This window comes from Rhinolophus sinicus, linkage group LG02 (assembly GCF_036562045.2).
Source record: "Rhinolophus sinicus isolate RSC01 linkage group LG02, ASM3656204v1, whole genome shotgun sequence".
NCBI lineage: Eukaryota > Metazoa > Chordata > Mammalia > Chiroptera > Rhinolophidae > Rhinolophus > Rhinolophus sinicus.
In genome coordinates, this window is record NC_133752.1 from 74,425,065 (window position 1) to 74,447,033 (window position 21,969).

Sequence of the window (21,969 nt, forward strand, 5' to 3'; positions counted from 1 at the left end):
ACATCACAGAGGATACCCCTCACACAGTGATAAGCCCCCTCCCCCATCCACAACCCCTCTGACATCGCACACAGCCATTACATTTCCACGGTCTCTATTCCTAATGCTGTGCTCTGCTTCTTGTAAATATATATATATATATATATATATATATATATATATATATATATATATATATATTTATTTATTTATAGTTGACGTTCATTATTGTTCAGCTTCAGCTTCAGGTGTACAGTGCAGTGATCAGGCATCTACATCTTCCCTGAGGTGGTCTCCCCAATGAGACAAGTGTCCATCGGATACCCTACAAAATCTTTACAGCATTATTGATTACATTCCCCAAATTGACTTTCGTATCCCCGTTGCAATCTTGTGGTTACTGATTATGCTTTCTAATCCCCCCACCTTCCCCCTCATCCCCACACACCCCATCTAGCAACCCTCAGTGTTTCCTCTATGTCTCTGAGACTGTTTCTGATTAGTTCCTTCATTTATTCTTTTCTTTAGATTCCACAGATAAGTGAGATCATATGGTATTTGTCTTTCTCTGTCTGACTTATTTCACTTAGCATAATGTTCTCTAGGTCCATCCATATTGTTGCAAAAGGTAAGATTTCATTATTCTTTATGGCTGCATAATACTCCATTGTATAAATGTACCAGTTTCTTAATTCAGTCATCTACTGATGGGCATTTCGGTTGTTTCCATGTCTTGGCTATTGTGTATAATGCTGCAATAAACATAGGAGTGCACAAATTTTTTCAAATTAAAGTTTTGGATTTCTCTGACACTGGCTTAGGCATGAGCAGTCAGGCTGTGGCAGTGCTGTGCTCTAGTCTGTTATCTCGGGGACTCCTCCAAGCTCTGGGACCTCCCCGAGAGTAGAGCTTTGGGATCAAAGGATCGTGGATTCGGAGCTCAGCTCTGGCACTTACCAGCTCTGGGATCTTAAGCAAGTTGCTCAGCCTTTCTGTTACTTAGAATTTTTTCACCTGTAACATGAGAATAATATCTACCTCAGGAGGCTTGAAAGGCTATATACAAACACTTGTATAATACATTACACATGCAAAACAGCTGGCAGGGTATCTCCACGTAGCAAGTACTCCAAAAGCACAGTATCCTATGCCTCAGACAAACCAGGTGTACACTCCAGTGTTGCCTGAGATGGTCATGACACTGGGGCCTTAAAGAAATCATTTCTTTCAGAAATAAATAATAATTTACACCCAGGCTTTTCCTGTTCTGAACATCACCACTTAAATCTTTGGACAGCAAGTAGCCAACAATCATCCACTTGGTTCCCTAATAAAATTATATCCAGGTAAGAAGGCTTTATTTCCCCCTTGATGTCTGATTTTCCCCAGAGGAAGGTCTTTGACATCAAACACATGGCTATAGTAACATCACCGCTCAATCATTTGGCCTTAACAAACCAAATAGCTTCAGGTTCAGACAAAACATAAAGTGAATTGACAGCTAGGCAAATGAAGAACTCTTTCTATTTTTTTTTTAAACCTTTTCAGAATATTGGTTAAGAAGCTGGGCTACGGGTTGAATCCTGGCTTTGCCATTATTAGCGGTATGACTTGGACAAGTGACCCAATAGCTTTAGGTGTCAATTACGGGAAAGAAGGAAAACTCCACCTTCATCATACAGGGCTGCTCTGCGGTGCACTCAGCACAGTGCCTGGCTCACGTAAATAATAAATAATAGGAAGGTATTCAAGTCCCATTGAAACCCTTGCATCCCCCCCCCCCCATTCTCCCAGGCTGTTTCACTATCACCTCCACCCAGCCAGCGGTCTTTAAAATCCTGCAACTTTTGGGGGCTGGCCTGGTGGCTCAGGCGGTTAGAGCTCCATGCTCCTAACTCCAAAGGCTGCCGGTTCGATTCCCACATGGGCCAGTGGGCTCTTCAACCACAAGGTTGCTAGTTCAATTCCTCGAGTCCTGCAAGGGATGGTGGGCTGCACCCCCTGCAACTAGTAACGGCAACTGGACCTGGAGCTGAGCTGCGCCCTCCACAACTAAGACTGAAAGGACAACAACTTGAAGCTGAATGGCACCCTCCACAACTAAGATTGAAAGGACAACTTGACTTGGAAAAAAAAAAAATAAATAAATAAATAAATAAAATAAAATAAAATCCTGCAACTTTTTTTTTGTACAGCTTTAGGGGCTTGTTTTAGTCTATTCTGTCCTTTGAAAAAATACGTGACAGCTCTAAAACTTCTCTAAGATATCATCGACCTGTAAAATAAAATGATTACATGCTCTGGTCCTAATGAGAAATTCTTAAAGTCAGAGCTACACAAAGAGACGGAAAACCCTGTTCTCATCAATTAGCCAGGGGCCCTTTATTGCTCCATAGACCCCTTGGCAGCTGGTGGCGCCCATGAACCATCTCAAGATAACATTTTTAAATGCAAAAGCTAAAGTGCATAGTATTACAAAAGATGTCAGCTAAAATAAAGGTAACAAATATGTTTTAAAACAAATTTGTACTATGGTCATGTGTATGCTTCTATTACTAATGTATTAAATAACAAGATCTAGTGGCTAGTCTAATAATTACCATAATTTCAAGTTAATGGTGAATGTAAATGATAAATTGAAATAGCTTCAAAAACTCTAAAGTGAAATAGAAATATCGGTGCTCTGTACACCTGAAACTAATGTAATATTGAATGTCAACTGTAATTGAAAAAAAGGTCTGTGATTTCCATTGGTGACAAAATCACCTGTACTAATACCATGGCTTTGTTGCCTACATTTATCATGGAAGAAAATGCTACATTTCAGGTCGAGATTAGTAAAAATATATATGTGTTTTTTCCTATCTTCCTTGAATTATATCCATGAACTCAAGGTTAAGAACTCCTGAGTTAGGCCAAGACTAACACAATCCAAAATGTCTACTGTGATGCTGACGACATGGCCATAGACAGTTTTAGGATAATCCTGCCTCTTGGCCTAAGGAGGGCCCTGGTCTTTGCAATTATACTTTGCTTTTCAACATGGAAATACTATTGGATGAAGGCATTCAGTCACTATCCATGTAGATTTGTGGTGCACCCCCTCTGGAGTCGAGGCTGGAAAATTAAGGATTCAGGTAGGCTTTCGCCATCTGTACCACCGGTGTGTCGTGGTGATAGATGAGCCTAGAGGCTGACATCTATTCCTGACATCCATTCCTGTCCACCAACTGATGTTCCACACTTCATAAATGTAATTCTTCTTTTCTTTTTCATGTTCCATGCCCCTGGCTATTTCTTGTCTTGTTCAATTACCAGAAAGAGACTGTGAGCTGTAAATATGTTGCCTGGCAGAAAACATTCTCCCTTCTCCTGGGATCCCAAAGCCTCTCCTTTTCAGCCCTTGGACTTCACACTGAATCTAATTGGGCCTCTCATCCCAGCATTGCTCCTCCTGTTGCCCTCTGTAACCTTCGCCTACCTGTCTGGGTTTTTTTGCGAGATGAGATCTCCTCCCAGGTCTGGTAGTGTATGACCTCATGGGCTAAAAGGAATTCTTCTCCTTGCAGAGACTCTAAAGGACAGTGTTTAAAGAGCATGAGCTCTGGAGACAAACTGGAGTTGGATTCCTGCGACAATACTACTAGCTATGTGACCCGGGGCATGTTACCGATGTCTCAGTTTCCTCCTAAAAAAAAAAAATGGGAATAATACTTTTCTCATAGGGTAGTTATAAGGACTAAATGCTTAAGCTTGTAAGCTTATAGTACCTGGCATATAATAAGCACTCAATAAATAGTAGTTATTACTTGTCAGCCCTTGGCTTATTCTAATCTGTAACTGTCACCCTCAGAAAAGTTCTCCAGTTCCAAACTTTGCATATTCTCTCACATTCTGTGTTCCTGGGCCATTGACTTTAGTGACAACTGAGGGCTCTTTTTAATCTTCTGAGACTTCAGCAAGAGAGATAAAGAATCTAGAAGTATATAATAATAATAATAATAATAGCAGCTGACATTTGCTGAAAACTTCCCATTGTGCCAGATATGTTTTGTATATATTATTTAATACCCCCACAATCCCACAAGTCTGTATTATTATTCACATTTATGGTGCATGAATCAAACTTAGAGGGATTGTTTGCCATCCAAGGTCACACAGATCCTTTCACTGAATTGAGGGCCATCTATATCTAGCCACAGGCTGTCCTCCTAAGGACATAAGGTAGCCACAGAGAAGCATCCGGGGTGAGTTCTAGACAGCTACTATTTGCTGGGGTTATGAGCTCTCCTCTGAAACCACTCTGGCTGTCTGTACTCAGCCATCTTGAAGGAGACTTGGCTTAGAGGTGGCCATCTGGCATCAGCTCATGCAGCTTTTGTGAAGTCACATGTGGTCCCGGAGTTGCCAGGAAAAAGGATGCCTAGATGAGCCAAAATGCAAATTCCTTAGGAGAGGAAAAGTGAAAGTGAGCTTGTTCACGCTGTGCAAGGCTCCAAGGAAATGACACAACTCAGGAGACACAGTGTCCTGCCACTAGGCTCCGTCATATTACAGGGGCATTTTTTTGCATTCAATCATAAACTTACTTCCCCACAGTTTTGCTTCTTTGACCACTAAGAGAGGCAAAGTTGACCCAAATTAAAAAGTTGTTATTTGAAAAACTAAAGCAGGGTACCTATAGACATTTAAAATGCAGTTCTCTGAGAAGCTGGGGCAGGTGGGGGTTGGGAGCATGTTTTCCTCACCAATCCCCAGAATTTGCCTTTTCTGGAGATAAGTTGCTCAAAGCAGGTCAAGGCCAAAAGAAGGGAATTTGGGGATCCCCGTCTAGTTTGTTCACATCTGAAAGGCTTTCTAGGAGCTTCACTGGGTTTCCAAAAACTCTTTTTTGTTTTTCCTCTTCTTTCTCTGTCTCTCTTCTTCTTTCTCTGTCTACTTCTTGTATTCTTTCTCCTGGTCTTGCCTTCTCCAGAATGCCTGTTGCACTGGCCTGCCCATCAGCTCTCAGAGGCTTACCTGGTAGTTCTCAATGCCTAAGACAAGAGTCATTTTCCTCTAGCAAAGCCCGTGACTGATTTACCTGGGCCTTGAAGCATGCTCTTTTCATCAGTGAATTCTTGCCTTTTTTTTCCTCTCCCAGACCTTCCTAAGTTATATTTACAATCAAAGACTGGGGTCTAGGATCTGCAATTGCTGGCATTTTCGACCAGCACAATTAATGCCATTGTTTATAGAATGTTATCTTGAAGGGTTTAGTGAAGGGCATTTAGAGACAGATTTTTTAGAGATTATTTAAAAGCCCTTTAGAAAAACTATGACAAGTTAGATCCAAAGGTTTGAAATTTCTGAATGAAAACTGCATGATCTGATGCAAACCATATTTGGATGCTTAAGGTGAGAAGCCCTGATAAAGTCAAGCCATATCAGCTGCTAATCCTCAGACAGGAGAAAGCAGACTGTAGCTTCCCCTCACATGTCAGATGAGGGGAACTGACTTATCTATTGGTGAAGCCCAATCAAAGAGGTACCAAAGTAAGTACCAGAAGTACACACAGGCTTCTGCTTGAAGAAGGTAGCCCAGTCAAACAGTTCAAGGTAGAGGCAGAATTCCATCTGGGAGCTGTGGTGAGGACCGCTTCCTTTCTATAGGGGACCATTAAAGCTGCCAGAGGTCTTCCCATCCCCCTGCCCCCCACACACACACACACCTATTCCACCTATTCGCATTTGGGTTTCTTCTAGTGTAGTTCAATGGTTCTCATATCCTCCATAGGCCTTGTTAAAACACAGATTGCTGGGCCCTACTCCCAGAGTTTCTGATTCAGTCAGTAGGTCTAGGATAAAGTCAAAGAATTCCTGAGTGAGTCTAACAAGTTCCCAGGTAATACTTATGCTGCTGGTGCCAGGACCACATTTTGGGAGCCACTGGTGCAGTTAATGTACAGGCTCTGGAATCAGAGTGCCTGGGTTCAAAGGCTGCCCCCATCACTCATGCCCAAGGCTCTTGAGCAAGTTAACCTCTCCACTTCCTCATCTGTTAAAAGAACATGAAGATAGAAATTGTACCTACTGCATGCTGTTGTTTTGAAGGGCAGTGGGATAACGCATAGAAAGCACAATCTGGTCCATGCAACTGCTCACTAATTCCAGTTGTCGCAGGTGTTATTTCTCCAAACACACCAACGTTGCAGCGCTGCTCTCTGCCCAGTGCCTTCCTGATCCACCTGCCCACGCAGGGACCCTCCGGTGTCGCTGGGTGCCCGAGGTCTGTCAGCTTAAGGAGGCTGAACCGCGGAAACCTATCGATCCTGAAGGCACCTGCGCTCAGAATCCGCAGCTGAGTCCTTCTCATAGTCGGGTATTCAAATCCTGCCTTTGCTGCCAGCAGCTTGTAGGGCCTCTGCCTACGCACCGATCTGAACATTTTTATCAACGCCCTGGTGTTCTTTTGTGCTTGGTGACTGGGAAACAAACAGGCATGGACCGGAAGAATCCTGCCTGCTGTCTCAAGCACTAAATTTTATACTGGCTGAATTTGGCTGCATGAATTTCGACTTCCCAGCCAACCTAGGTTTCCGGAGGAGCCGCGTGGCTTCTAGAGACTTTGCTCAATTTCCTCTTTCCTCCGTACCGTTTTTGTTTTGTTTTTTTGTTTTTATTAAATTAAAAACAAAAACGAATCAAGGAAAAGTCAGAAGAGTTCAATTGCTAGACTTGGTTTTTGTTTTTATTATCAACAATCAAGTTAATGGTACACTCTTGGAAAACTATATGCACATGTAGAAATATTTCCCTTTTAAATAGAAGCATTCATTATAACACATATAAATAAATTTGAAAATCTGAAACATAACTTATGATGCTTATGTTCACAAACAAAGTCCGATAAGGAGGAAAAAAGAAATCAGACAGACATGCACCTGATAACAAAAATATATACCATTGTCTGAACTGTGATCTCTCTAAACACAAAGAAATTGGACCCGTGAGAACCTTAGTACTCCATAAAGACACGCCAAAAAGACTACAAGAAGAGAAAAAACATTATACGGTCACGTAGAGGAGACGGTCTGTACTGATATTAACACGATACAATTGAGTCACAGAACACAGTTGTAGAAAGACACCGAAAAAAGTTAAAGCCTCAACATTCAACTAATACCTATAGTTTGTGCCTTTTAAAATAAAAAAATAAAATAAAAACAAAAACAAAAAACAAATCCCAACAGAGATTTCTAAACTGCGCGAAGAATGGAATCATCAATATACAGTCCATCCACCATACAGGATGTGAGTCATTTCGGATCAAACAGAAGTGCAAACCGAAACACTTCTGCAAACTTGTGTGTGCGCCTTTCCCTTGCTCCGTAGATTTCTCGGCAGCCAGTTGCGTGGACTGCAATTGACTCCAATCCAAAGCAGAGCCAAAAAGTTCAGTAAAAGCTGGTGGAAGAAGAAAATGCCGGTGGGGGTGGCGGGAGAGAAAAAAAGGGAAGAGTTGCGAAATATGAGACACAGTTTGCAGAGTTTTTGCAGATGAAAGGCATCTCATGTATAGGGCATCTTTCAGGGCCGAGTGGCTGCAAAGATTCGGGGTTGGGAGTTGCAACTGTGTGGGGTTCGGATGGGCTAATGGCGGTATGGGATTCGGCGAGGTGGCACAGGCAAACGGGCGCGAGGAAGTCACCTTGGCCGCGGGGACAGTCGGAGCTAGTTGTCGCCGCAGCGGCCCCAACCCGAGGATAGGAGGGAAAGCGGGGCTGGAAGGCGTCCCTACTCTCCCCTGCGGAGGAGCTCCAAGGGAGTCTGTGCTGTCAGAAGGGCGAAAATGTCGGGGTTCACAAGATAGAGCCCTCAGACAGTGCCAGCTGCAGCCTCCCCTTTTCTCCCCTTACATTTTTTTCTTTTAGGTTTTAAAACTGTGTTTTAATGATTTCTGCCTTCCTAAAAAATTTTTTTGGGGGGGGAGATTTTTAAAATTTCTCTTTTTCTAAGCAAGTCACTGAATTGGTTGTGCCCCACCACCACCCATCTCTCTGTCACCTGCTCGGGCCACAGACACACATTCCCAGAGACAGACATACACGACACGCAGACACAGCCCCCTGAGAGTGCCCCCGGAGTCCAGGCCGCGCCGCTCACACCTCCCAGGCAGCAGGCGGCGTCCTGGCCCGTCTGCGCGGCCCCAAGGCAGGTGCGAAGCCAGGAAGTTTTTTGTTTTGTTTGGGGGTTCAGGATGGGAGTAGGAGTGGGGTTGAAATGGGGGCGACGCCGTTTTCTCTTTATTCTTATCGCGATTACTTTAGGCTCTCAATAAAAAAAAGCCACGGCAGCAGCGACGACAGTAGCCTTGGGCCTACCCGCTCGCCCACTCGCCCGCCCGGGCCCCGGCTCGCCCGCGGCCGGCGCCGCCGCAGGATCCCAGATCAGAACATACTGCTCTTCACTAAGGCGGCTTTGGCACCGTTGGGTCTTTGGAGCGAAGAGAGGACGCTGGCGAAGGGCCCCCCGAGTGAATCCGGAATGGAGGTGATGGGGCCCGGGCCGGGAGCCCAGCCTTGTCCGGGGCCCCCGGCCGCAGCCAGGCCTCCAGCCGCCGCAGCCGCCGCAGCCGCCGCAGCCGCCGCCGCTGCCGCCGCAGCCGCCGCCGCGCCGCCCTTGCCGGGCTCGCCTCCCGGGCCCCCGGGCCCCGCAGCCCCCGGGGCTCCTGCGGGGCTGGGCCCACCGCCGCCGCCGCCACTTGCCCCGCAGCTGGGAGTGGGGTTGGGGTTGGGGCCTGGACCCCCTGTGCTGTCCGGGTCAGTGCTCTTGGCCTCTTTGCTCTCGTCATCCCTGGACGCATCGGACTTCTTCCCCGAAGAGCCGTTCTTGGCCGCTGCCGCTGCGGCCGCAGCCGCGCGCTCCTGCTTGCGAAACTTGGCGCGGCGGTTCTGGAACCACACCTGACGGGAGAAGAGAGGCGGTGAAGCGGCGGGAGAAAGAAACAGGACAGGAAAACGCGGGTTAGGGCGGCACACGTTCCATTTCAGTTTGCTTTAAACTCCATGCGCCGAGAGTACCCCCACGCACCACCAGCCCACCAATTCGGCCCTCACCCCCTTATTGCTTGTGCATCCTCGGAGGAACTTTCTTAGGATGAGCTGAGCAAGCCAGGGAAATAGAGGTTTGCGGGAGAGATACAAAGGCCGCAAGCCCCAGAAAGGCCCTAAAGTGGAAGCCCTTATTTTGGCGGAGCTTCGTTCAGTCTATTCCTTGAGCTGCCTCAAACTCCCCATCTCCCCTAGGCCTCGAGTCTAAAGTAAACTAATTGGTAGGAGGCGGAGCAGGTCTCTGGGTTTGGTTCTTGCTGTGCGTCCTGGCCTTTGGGCCTAGAGACGTGCAGTGGTGCTCACTGTCCCTCCACTGCGGGGTTCACCTGGAGAGGCGCCTTGGTCAGCTCGTGAGTGCACCTCTGTCCCTAAAAGTTTAGAATAAGCCGTGGTTCTGACCTTCATAGAGTCACAGCCCCTGTGCGAATCTGATGCAAGTCATAGTTTCTGGGAAAATGCTTTTAAACGCAGGGCTCGAAGTTCAAAGCTCGAATTCGGAAACATTTGGCAAAAACCACTTATAATACGGGGGCAAAGTCTGCACTCTTCCCACAGGTCACTTCCCAAATGCCCTGCAGCGCTGACTGGTGTGGGAAACACTTCCTAACTGTGAATTTATAACCAAGAGAGAGCGCCCTAAGCTTTCCTCGCGTGCACGGCCTCTCCAGCTTGGTCTCCCTCTTCAGCCCTGGGCTTCCCGCCCTTCTCGAGAAGCCCCGGGATTTCTAACCTTCAGTAGTACTCTCGCTGCCCAGTGCACTGCACCCCTCCCGGGCCAGGTGCGGCAAAGCCAGGTAGTTTTCCGGGCGCGCATACCTGCACTCGTGCCTCAGTGAGGTCGATCTTCAGGGCCAGCTCCTCCCGGGTGTAGATGTCAGGGTAGTGCGTCTCCGCAAAGACCCTCTCGAGCTCTTTGAGCTGCGCACTCGTGAAAGTAGTGCGGATACGCCGCTGCTTGCGCTTCTCGTTGAGGCCGCCGTGGTCAGTGAAGAGTTTGTAAGGAACTGAGGACAACAGAGGGGACAGAGTGTGAGCAAAACGGTCTGGAGTGCGCGGGCCGCGGAGCCAGAATGTGGGGACTTCAAGGTCAGGTGTCACTGGAGCCGCCACCGACTCCGGAGCGGGAGAGTGGCCGAGAGGAGCTGCGGAGAAAAACCGAGTAAATTAGTTATGTACAGAAACCGGAGCGCAAACGTCGGGCTTTGGCGAGGTCCCTCCTGGCACAAGCGCCTTTGGGTGGGTGGAAATAGAGCATTAGAGACTGCTGAAGTCCGGGACAAGTGGTAGTGTTTTGATGAGGGAAAACGAAAACAAGAGAGGAAAAAAGTACGAAACCATCAGTCAGAATATCAGGGAGCCAGGGGAGAAGTTCCCCAACACTCTCACTGTTGGAACTTTTCAATTCTCATAAACTGACCCGGCCCAAAAGTTGGGGGAAAGTGCTGCAAAAAAATAATAATAATAAAGAATAATCATAAAAATGACCAACCAAAGAGGTGTGAGCCTCTCTCGGTTCTTTAAAAAAGAGACACTGCCAGTAATGAGCTTTACTCTTTGTTATTTAATTATTTTCTAAGCTTTACGTCTCATCGCAAAGTAAATAAATTATGCCTATCATTTTGGCAGCTTAAGATAATTTTGTTGGCGGTTCGGGTGTGACTAGGATAGTGTAACCCTGTAAGTGAATTACCCCTCCCTGCAATCGCTTCTAACGTGATAAATTCTTTCATTTGTGTAAGCAAATTTCGTTTGGTAAATACTAAACACATTTCCATTTTCAAATGCAATCAAGGCTTCCTATATACGAGCGGAAAGGCAGCTTCCTCCACTGAGAAAGCTGGCGGTCCTTACCTGCGGCGTACGGACTGCTCTGGTGGTCCCTGAGGGTGCCGAGGCTGCAGGATCCCGGCGTGAGGGACGGGCAGCCGGACGTGGCCCCAAAAGTGGTCCTTATCGGGTTATACTGGAAGCCACTGGCCTGGCTGCAGGAACTGAAGTCAGCATAGGCTGAAGCCAGGCTCGAGGTGTCCATCCCAGCCATACAGGACTCGTAGGCAGAGGAATTGAGGTAAGAATATTCCATTTTATACATTGAAAAGGCTCTGAATGGCTCAGCCAAGTGGAAAAATGAAATAAAAGATGGGTATGGAGAAGGTGGCTGGAGTGGGGAGATGTGCACAGCTCAACGCCTGCCTCCAAACTGGCCTCCTTACTACCAGCAGAGCCTAGTTTTATGAAAAAGCCTCCTATGAGATGCCTTGTCTGAGGTCTCTAGAGCATATAGTCCTCATAATAAACTTGGCTCTTTCCACTTGGACAATAGCAAAGCGGTTGGTCTTATTGCTGGCGCTTTTTACATGACAATAACTCATCCGTCTATTGGGCTGGCACTGGGGAACTGAGCTGTCCAACCTCCCTATCATTGATTCCTGCATCTCTAATTAGAATTTAATACCACACCATTACGCACTGAGCCCCTGATCCTCCCTTCTAACCAGCTCCCTGCCCTTTAATTCAATCACACTACTTGGAAATAATGAAAGTTGGGTGACGATTCTCCCTGATCCAATTTCCCCGAGCTTTTAAGCCTTTTTAACTGATCATATACCTTAGGCATAAATTGAGATAGTGTGTGTGTTTTCCCCCTTCTTCGTCCTCTCTTTTTTTCCCCCCCTCGGTTAGGGAGAAGAAACCTTGATGTCATAGAAAACCTGTTTTGTAAGAGCGTTACACGCTCAATTTAACAACAAGCCTACCCCCCGAAGTGCATGAAATGTTATAAAGAACTGGGACATTGGCAAGACTCAGGCGCCCTGTAACATAGAGTAAGTGGGCCAAGGGGGTTTATGTGAACCATAAGCGGATTTCTTTAAAATACACCTGGTAGAGGGGGGTAAAAAAAAAGAGCATCTTATAAATTGCGTTTCTTGTTGGGACTTAATGTGCTTTCCTAGAGACTCAGCTTACACAGCCTCTTAAAAAATAAAAGAACATCGCTCTTGAATGTAAAACATCTGGATTCTCAACCGATGGCTTCTTTGCGCTCAGTTCTGTCTTTCCGCTTCAGCGCGAGGTTTGCGTTCTGTTGGTTGGGAGGTTCTGTGCGGTTGTTCGTTTTAATTACGCCATAACTAGCAAGCGGGCTTGAAATGTCCCCAAACGTGTCTCTTCCACTCCTCTCAGGCGCTCTCCCTCTCCTTTTTTCGCCTCCACTTTTTCAAGTGCCCACAACCCCCACAGACCCGGGGCTTTGAACAGAGGATTGCTGCCTGTTTGCCCTTTAGGTTCTCTGACTGCGGAGAGCAAAATCCCCACTCTAAATGCCCAGGCTCTAGGTCGGGTACTTTTCCTGTCCAGCTCCTCCGGCTCTTGGGTGCTGGCAGCAAGGTACAGACAAAGAAGTGAGACGTGATTTGTGGACCTCGGTGGCCCTATGATTTAAGCAGAGGATAATTTTCATTTGGTTCGTTAGGCTCTAGCAGAATAAGGGAAACTATTTCATTAAATCCTTCCTCTCGGTGGACAAGAGGGGGAATGCTTAGTTGAATCGCCGTGTGGTGTAAACAAACCCTGGATATTTTATATGAATTAAATGTGTAGATAATTAGTTTTATTGCATTCATTACCCCCTTTATGTGCTCTGTAACAAGTCAGTAATTAAAGTAACAAACTCATAAAGTCTTTATAGGGGCATTTAGGCGTTCAGTGTTTGCCAAACTAAGTGGTTTAATTCGATGCTAGTGCCGGGGAGTGGATGGGCGCCCGCTCTCCGCTGCCGCCGTGTTTTATTGCGCACTAAACTGCAGCGGACGTGGTAATGGATTAAACGGGGACAACGTCCCCCCAGCCCTGTGCTTCTCCGCTGGGTGAGTTTCAGCCTAGTTTCAGGTGATGGCGCGTCCTGTGGGCGGCAGGAAGCTCTCCTGGCGGGAGTGCAGGGCAGAGGGACCCGCAGAGGATCCTGATGATGGTTTTATGGGGAGGGCTGATAGTTTTATTGCAGTTGTATGTTGTACAATGCGTATTTGATAAAGAAGGGCCCTTAGTGGCCAGTGTGCACTTTTTTGTGCACGGGGGTAAAATGAAAATAAATGTGTACAAGGTTTTACTGCGGCGGGAAACAAATTGCAACTCTCTAAATGGTTTCTCTTTATGGTCACCAGACAAGAGGAGAAAAGAGATGCAAACATCTGTCTTCAGTCTCCTAAACCTAAAGGCCAGCAAAGACGGATGCGAATCCAAGTGTTATTACAGTGGGGATTTGTCTTTATTTATCCCGCTCTCATGAATATGAATCTGCATTTGGACCGGGAGGTGGCTGTGCTCCTTTGGACGCTGCACTTGCAATTATCCCACCCTCGCTTATCCCCTCACCCCCTTTAAGGTTGTCAAGCTCCGCCTGGGATTCTCCAAGTTTCTGGAATCCCTCGGTCTTTGAAAGGGGAGGGTGCTTCTCTGTTTTCCGAACGCGCGACCCCGCCGCCCCAGGCCCGCACACAATGGATGTGGATTCGGGGAGCCGGGCCTGAGTGGCACCCCCTAGCCCACCCTGCCCAGCCCCGCTTAGGTGGGGTTTAAGAGCTTTTCTCTGCAGAATGGAATGACGTGGGGTGACCCGGAGAGGGGGGATGCGTTTTGGCTTCGAGGCCCAAGCTTGGCAATAACCAGGCTCACACCTCTCTTGGCGCCACGCCTCTGTGCACCCGGAGTTGTGTCTCCGCAGGGAGTAGAGTGCGCGTGCTCCGCTCAGAAAGCTCCATCCCCGCCCGGCGCCACGCGGGCCCTACGCCCGAGCCGAGAGCAGGGCAATTCCACCTTGGTTCCTAATTGGCACAGTCCCCAGGCCCTGAAGCCACTGGGGCGGAATCTGGCCGTGGCCCCGGAGTGTGCCGGGAGCTGGGAGGAGCACGGTTTATTTCGGTAGCTTTTAAGGATGCTCTTGGGTGATGATGTAGAACTTTGGGAACTTGTCGGTGCGCGGAGGCAGTTCCTGTGACCAGGGTACTTTTGGGGTGGGAGTACAGTGTGTGCAACTAAGGGGAACTAATTTTGACTAGGCGTTTGAAGATGACACCGGGAGAAGCCAAAGGAGCTGTAGGAGGACTCCGCCAAGGGGCCGGGGCAAAGGAAACGCAAGGCCGCAGGTGGTGCCCGCAAGGGCTGGCGAGGGCCAGGCCCAGCGGGGCCAGTCTGGGCACTGCCTCGCGCTCCCCTCTGCTCCTCGCGCTCGGGTCTCCCATCAGCCTCGGTCCCCGCCTCCTGCTGTCCACCGCGCCAACCCTCTACCAGGTGCTTGCGCCGGGCCCCAGCCCCCCTGCAGGCGCCCCCTGGTGCCCGGCCTCTCCCGGTCCGGGTGCCGTGCGCCTGCTCTTTGTACCAGCAGACCTTTCAGCGCTGGGACAGCATGGTCGAATGAGCAAATGCGCTTGACTTCATTTTCCCCTTTGTAGGTCTTGTAGGTTTATTTTGTTCAGTGTCACCGTCCCTCTGCCCACCCCACTCCACCCTCACCATCCCCTTTGCCCGTCTTTTGTGGCCCAGGGTCCTGCTTCTGCTCCGAAGATAAAAGGCGTGTGGGGCCAGGCCGGAGCCCCAGCCCCGGCGCCCTGTTTTGTTGGACTTGTGCTTTCTACACGCGAGCTCTCCCCTAAAAGTTGTACCAAATGGTTAATTTAATTATTCCAACTATAGACCAACTGCTTCAGCAGCCTCCACCACGCGTCTGGGAGGAAAAAAGAAACCATCTATAAGAAATAATCTAATAAAAGTGAAGTGTAGAAAAACCCCTCCTGATTTTCAACCGGCACAAATAGAATTAGAGCTTCAGCATCCTTTTCCCAAACAGACCTTTTGTCCAGATCACAACTTCAGCCAACCAGCAATGTGTACGGTGCCTGCTATTTATTTTAATAGAAGCGGGTGGATAGCGAGATGGATTGATAGGTAAATGGCCGCATGGATAAATGGATGGTTGATCCATCTTCCTCTGACTTTCTTTTCTTAATATGTGTACACGGTTGATTTTTTTTTCCCCTGCTGATTTTTTTGAATCAATAATGGAAGGCATTGCTATGTCGTAAAAGAAAAAAAAAGGCTATTTAAAGCACAAAAAAGGGAAGAGACGAACCAACATATACATCATAAGAAAAAAAAATGTTTACATGCTACCCAATACCAAATGAAAAAGGTTGAAAGTTTAAAAGAAACTTTTCTTTGCCATTCATCGGATGGTTTCCTTTTCTTCTTCTTTTTTTCCTTGAAAGTCAGAAAGAATGTTAGAAGACAAGGAAACAAAACAGCAAACAAAATGCCATTGTATTGTAGTAGCAATTCATGGGAAAACGCTTGTCAGCCTCCTAATGCCTCACTCCTAGGAGGCTGTTTTACCGCAGGCGAAGCACAATAACATGGGAATGAATAAAATATTAAATACCAGTGAGAGTTTCAGAGGAATTTTCTTTATGATTGCTTCATTTGAGGCTGCATCCAAATTATTCCAGCACAGCGAGGCCACTGACTGGAAAAGACTCAACTTAGAATAAGCAGTTCTCTCAACCAGAGAATTGAAAGGCAAGATTTGTCCTTGGGTTTCTCCAGAAAAGTTTCGGAAGGCAGCAGTCTTTCCCACTCACCTGCACTAAAACAATACCTAGACTGGATTTATGGAGACACCATTTCCCTAGAACATAAGCAAACCGACCACTGCATCCCCAAGCACAGCGATCCCCCCATATAGACACTCTCCTAGCATTTTAGAATTTTCACAGTTTCCATTTGCCTAGCAATCATCATACCCATGTTTCATAATAGAGACTCTTTGTATTTCTGGTAACTAACCTTTTGGCACCGAGAGACTAACAATTATTAACTGATTGACAATAGTGTTTTCAAAGCAGTTAACACAGTACTTGGCACCTGGAAAGAACCCAATGAATGTTAGCCACTAGCATATGCTCGCAGTGATGATGATATTGGTAGAGTCGCTTTGCATTGCATATTAAACACTTGACGTTGGAGTTTAGACAGTGCACAGACACTGTCTTTCCTAGTGCATGTCTATAATACCTGTGGTAGAGGATACACAAGTGAAAGAGCAGGTGCTAGGATATCAAATGGGAGAAAACAAAGCAACAGGCAGAAAACTTCCATCTTTTAGGAACTTCCTAGAAGGGCATGTATGTATATAAATTAATTATCTGTTTTGTCTTACATGATACACAGTATTTATGCATGTGGTACTAATGTGATATTTTACTCCTATATGTAAATATTGCATGCTCAGGGTCATGTCACTTTAAAAGGCATTTGCCCTGGCTTAGCTGTGTGGATTTGGTTTGGAGCTTTATGGCTAACTCATAGATGGTGTTTTTGTGTTTGAATTAACTTCAGAGGCACCCTGTAAGTTCTGTATGGATGATGGGGTACAGATCCCCAATATCCATCCTTTTAAGGACATCATAGAAGAGCCCCACTCTACTCTCATTCTCTCTCCCCACCCCCACCCCCACCACCAGTGCTGTGATTAGCAGAAGGGGCTGCCTGTTACCTTTTTTGCAGGAGTTTGGCTAATAGTAGTAACATCTGCTGGGCTGGTGGTGGGGGAGACATGGGGCATTTGATCAGAGGCACAGATGTAAAAGTGACATCTGCTTGTAACAAAGAAAGGAGAAGCAAAATTAAATTAGGCAGGGAGGCCTCTGTCTGAACCAAAAAAAAAAAAAAGCCTATTTGAAAAAGGAGGGGAAAAAACAATCATGAGCCCTGACCAAGCTTGCAGGGTGCAGAGGAGCACTTGTGGGGAGTGCCATGGTTTTCTGCCCCAGCAGCTGCCAAAATAACTGGAGTAGCAACATCTTAAGGTAGCAATGTCCTGAGACCTTGAAAACATCTTTTTATGCTCCAAAAAAAGGGTCAGGTGAGGTTATCCTTCTCAGCTGTGCAATGTCCCAACCTTTGCGAGTGTAGTATGGGTTAAGAAATCATTTTCAGATTGAAGACAGGAAGAGGGTAAGGACAAAGCCTCTAAGGTTAATAATATCCCAGTATATTTTGAGATGAATTTGGGCAGAAACAAATTTTTATTTCATAGCTATATTAAAACTCCTACTGCCAACACCTAAGAATGAGCCATTTTTACTGGGCTTTTATGTATGCGTAGAAAACTATATTTGGCACTTAAAATCTACACGGTGCCTGAAAGAGAGCTCAATGGGAGGAGGGGGCATAGAGAAGCAATATGCTCAATATCTTCCCAACCACTGTGCTAGGAAATCACACATGTTACAAAGGGGCATTCCTTTTTTTCCCCCTATAATCTAAATTTCTCCAAGTGGAACAGATTATGATAACTTTATATAAATTAATTTCACAATGATAACAGAAACCGCTGGACCAGATTCCCTTAGCTTCTTATTTCCCAATCTATAAACCAGTTGACACGTGCACCCACTGTACTTGCTCCTGTTTTCCTCTGCATGCAGGACGGGAGCCTATTCTAACCTAAAGCCAGTCCCTCCACCGTGTTTTGGAGTCCAGTCTCTTCCACTGTCTCAGCGACCTTCCCAATTTTTCACCTCATGGATCTTCAAACTCTCATGCTCATCTGGATGTATCCTGTTGTCATCGAAACACGGCCAAGTTACACTCATCCTGAAAACCAACCATAAACACTATTTTCTTTCTTGGCTAAACTCCCCAGCACCGCCACTTATCTCCCTTCTCTCCTTTACAGTCAAACATCTAGAAGTTGTCTCTTCTCACTGTCTTTATTTCTTAACTTCTCAATTACTCCATAGCTTCCTCCAATGTGGCTTTCACCATCTGCACACAAATTTAACATCTCTCATTAAGATCACCAAATCCATTGAGGACTTTCCAGGCCTCAACTTACTTGAATGTATAAGACACTAGGGCTGTTTAACAAATATTTCCAGTTCTTCCCATTTCTAGACACATAAGATTTCACTTCCCTATGCCCAAGAAGTTACATGTAGCCATGTGACTTGCTTTGGCCAATGAAAATTGAATGACAGTATAAAGTGTGGCTTCCAGGGGGAAGCCTTAAGAGTTAGTGTCCAAGTCGCTACCCATTCTCTTTTGCCCTGTTCAATGGCAGCTGACAGAGCTCAGGTGGTAGCTGCTTTGTCAGCCTGAGTTTCAGAGTAAGGATGACATAAAAAGAGGTCCTAGCAGACCTATTCATGGACATGTGGTTTCTTAGAGTGTCAGAGAGGACTTCTGAAAGAGATGACATCTTCTATGCTGGGTACTCAAGGATTATTAGAATTGAGCAAATAAAATGTTGGTGTCATGGAGAAGGAGGAAGTTAGAGGCATAGGAATCAGTGATAGACTCCCAAGCCAGAGAGGACATGGCGTGTTTGGGAATCTATGAATACGTCAGTTTAGTTTTTTGTTAGAGCGGGAGAGGTGGTGCGGGCACACAAGGAAGGGTTTGACAAGATAGAAGTTAGGAGAGCGAGGCTGGAATCGGGTCCTATAGGACCATGGACACCATGTAGCATGATTTGGGGGGAGGGAATGCAGGAACAGGGAAGCCAAGTGAGAGGACGCCGTGGCCCTATTCTAGGCAAGAAATGATGGATACCTAAGCAAAAAGAATAGCAATGTAGGATAAAGAGAAGTAAAGGGATTCAAGAGATGTTAGAGAGGTAGCGGCTTGGCAGGCAGAGTACACAGTTCTTCTGCCCAGTGGTGGGATTTCAGGGGGTCTAAGAGGATAACTCAAAACAAAAACTCTCTCCCATATCTGCTGGCAAGATCTTCATTTCTATAACTTGAGTCTAGAGATCCTCATTAACACTCTTACTTCTCTGGATTTGGTAGCCTTGATGGTTCATTATTCACTCATTCCATCCATAATTGTTAAATACCTATGTCCTAGAAATCTGCACTTTAGAGTACAATGCTTCAGATAGTGTCTTCAAAGCTCACTTTTGAGTTGGAACAAACCCCAAGACTGCAGACTTCTGAGTAGCAGGGGAGCCACTGGACTGCAGGGAGTACAACATGGGAAATTTGGACACTGAACTCTCAAGGTCTAGAACTGCACACTGGACCAGCCACTGTCACCTGCTCAATTTGGGGAAAGACCTTAGTTGCCTCAGATATTGACTAAGAGTCTATGTAGTGGTCCTTTTAAGTCCTAATATGCTGTTAATTGAGTTGTTGTTTTTTTTGCCTGAGAACTTCTTTTACGTGTATTTCTATGTGAAAGAAAGAACATGTTTTAGTGGGAAATCGAAGGAGGAATTTAGAGATTAGAGAAGAGTGCAACATGGAGAATAGAAAAGAGGAGAGTAATTGTCCTCTGTTCCTCCATCCTTTATATTAAGGTCTTAGGGTTCTGTGTGTTATTCTTCCTGGGAGTATTTTCAAATGAAGATACCACGAGCCAGGTATCACAGAGAAAAGCAGTGGGGCGGGGGCTGTAGCTTTTTTAAGTGATGCTTCCCTGTCACTCCTGTCCCACATAGTAGGTATCCATTTTTTCTACCCACAAGGAAAGTGTGCCCAGCTCCTGAGTCAAGGGCTCTATGCTGCTCTGTCATACACAGAATTAATTCCAATAACACAGTCTTGCATTTGAGTCAGCCCTGGGAGCCAAATGAGAGACGTGTTGGGAACACTGGAATCATTCGCTAGCTTAAACTGCTCAGCCTTGAAATACAATTTAAAATGCATGAGAATTCTAAAACTTCTAATAATATTTTCCTTTCTGGTTTTCCAAAAGATCCTGTTGTTGTTTGTTTGTTTGCATCGTTTTGTTTTACTTAGGAAGTTTGTGGGGTTTGCCAGTAATTTGCTGCAGCATCATGCATTTTAATGTGAATTTCAGCTGATTCGGAATTTAGAAGCAAATATAATCCAGTACTCAGGGACAGGCACCATGTGTCCTAGACCTCAGGAGCCAGAAGACAATAAAATGGTTACAGTGATGCATGCTTGTAGTATTTCCCCAGTTGGCTATAATGGAGAATATTAATTTTCTTTTTAAACACACATCTCTCTCTCTCTCTCTCTCTCTCTCTCTCTCTCTCTCTCTTCCTCCCTTCCTCCCTCTCTCCCTCTCTCCCTCTCTCATTTGTTTATTCTCCTCATTTACACAGCAGCCTAGAGAATTATGATGCTGAGGGTTCTAATCACAAACTCACTCTTAACTTTCTTGTTTATTAATAAACCTTTACTATTTGAGATTGGGCTTGAGGAAGATGAGGAGGAAGAGAGATTTTAAAGAAGAAGCAGGGAGGCTGCTAGGAGGGAATTGGGACATAATAATGGACAAAACAGCACAGTAAGTTTCACAAGAGATGACAGAGCAGAGGCCAACAGCTTTAACCCAAAGCCCAGGGAAACCTTGAATGAACAGTGCTAACTGCTGAGAGGTGAGCCACAAAGCACCAAACAACCCCAGGGTGGGGCCAGAAGGTGCCTGAGTTGAAGCCAGACTGGGTTTCTTGAGCTTGCCTTGGCCAGGCCTGCATTCTTGGGCCAAATTCCTTATTTAGCAGCGATCGGGCAGCAATCATCTTACCATCTGCTGAAACTCCCTTATGTAGGAAGGAGTCACTGATTCTACCCCCCTGGTCTCTGTGCATGGAGAGGGGGCAGCAAAAACTCTCCAAGGGAGATTAATGACACTCTTGGCGGATGGTCAGACCAGAGCAGACTGCACCCAGCAGGGGGAGAACTGTGAAGGGGCCAGAGCTTGTCCTGGGTGCCTTCTTCCTAGTTTCATTGTTAATTACTTTTTTCTTCTTTCAAAGTAGTAAATATCAATAATACAAAATGTTATGACACATATTCCTTAAAAAGAGATAATTTTCTTACATAACTTTTCAGTCTTTTTTTTTTTTCCATGTGTAAAATTGTATATATATTTTAATGGGAAACATTCTCTGTGGATTGCTTTGTAACGTTTCCCCCTCAGTGATGTATCATAAACATCATCTCATGTCATGAAGTATTCTTCTAACATATTTTATGGCTATATGGTATTACACTGCATGGTAAGCCATAGTTTAGTCAGCTCTGTTCTGTTCTGGACATTTAGTTTGTTTTTCATTATTAAAGTATATTAGAAAACACTACTCTGGACCCCTGTTAGCTAAATATCTGTGCATATCTACATGGCTTGCTTAGAATTAATCCCTAAAAGTGGAATTCCTTGATCAAAGAGTACACATTTTTAAAAAAATCTTTGGACACACGTTACAAAGTTACCTACCAGGAAGATGGTGCCAGTTTACATTTGCAGAGTAGAATAGGATAGCATCTGCTTTCCAATACTCACTAACATTGGGTAGTATCAGTAAAAAAAGTTTTGCCCACTCTCTTCCTGCTGTTCTATCATAAATGAGCAAGACTTCTTAAGAAAGAGGAGAAAGAAACTAACATGCCTATGCAAAAGAAGGAAATCAAGCATGAGTAACTTTTAAGGATAACAGAGACCTGTAAGACTAGAGTCAAAATGTCAAAATCTAGCTTTATTTAAAAAAATACAAATCCAATGCTGACAAAGAGGCCTTTTTCTTATGTTTAGAACTAGATGGTAAAAGGGAAAAACTGACTACTTGGGACTGATTTTTTAAATGTTGAAGAATAATAAAGAAAGCTGAATAAACCTCCAATTTTAATTCTATTGTTTTCTGTCAAAGAGAGTGAGCTTCAGAATGGAAAGAATTTGTGTGAATATTAGTAACAGGAAGCAGAACCCCATGTAGTCAGAACCCCACGTAGGGTCCTGACCACTTTAATGCGTCTGCAAGGCCTCTATCCTGGGGACTTGAGAGAACTTGCCAGTGAAATCACCACATGGTTGTTGTGGGTTTGGTGGAATCCTGGAAGACGGAAGGGGAATGAAAAGACTGCTCTTCTGG

General features: G+C 45.7%; 1 protein-coding gene across 1 annotated transcript; it reads right to left on the reverse strand.

Moving 5' to 3' along the window:
- Window positions 1-6,695: 6,695 nt before the first annotated feature.
- On the reverse strand, window positions 6,696-11,437 carry PHOX2B (paired like homeobox 2B). Its single transcript, XM_019751893.2, has 3 exons — window positions 10,923-11,437; window positions 9,888-10,075; window positions 6,696-8,924 (listed from the first exon to the last, which is right to left on the reverse strand). The coding sequence occupies exons 1-3, from the start codon at window positions 11,161-11,163 to the stop codon at window positions 8,409-8,411; spliced, it is 945 nt and encodes a 314-aa protein (XP_019607452.2). The 5' UTR covers window positions 11,164-11,437; the 3' UTR covers window positions 6,696-8,408.
- Window positions 11,438-21,969: the final 10,532 nt, after the last annotated feature.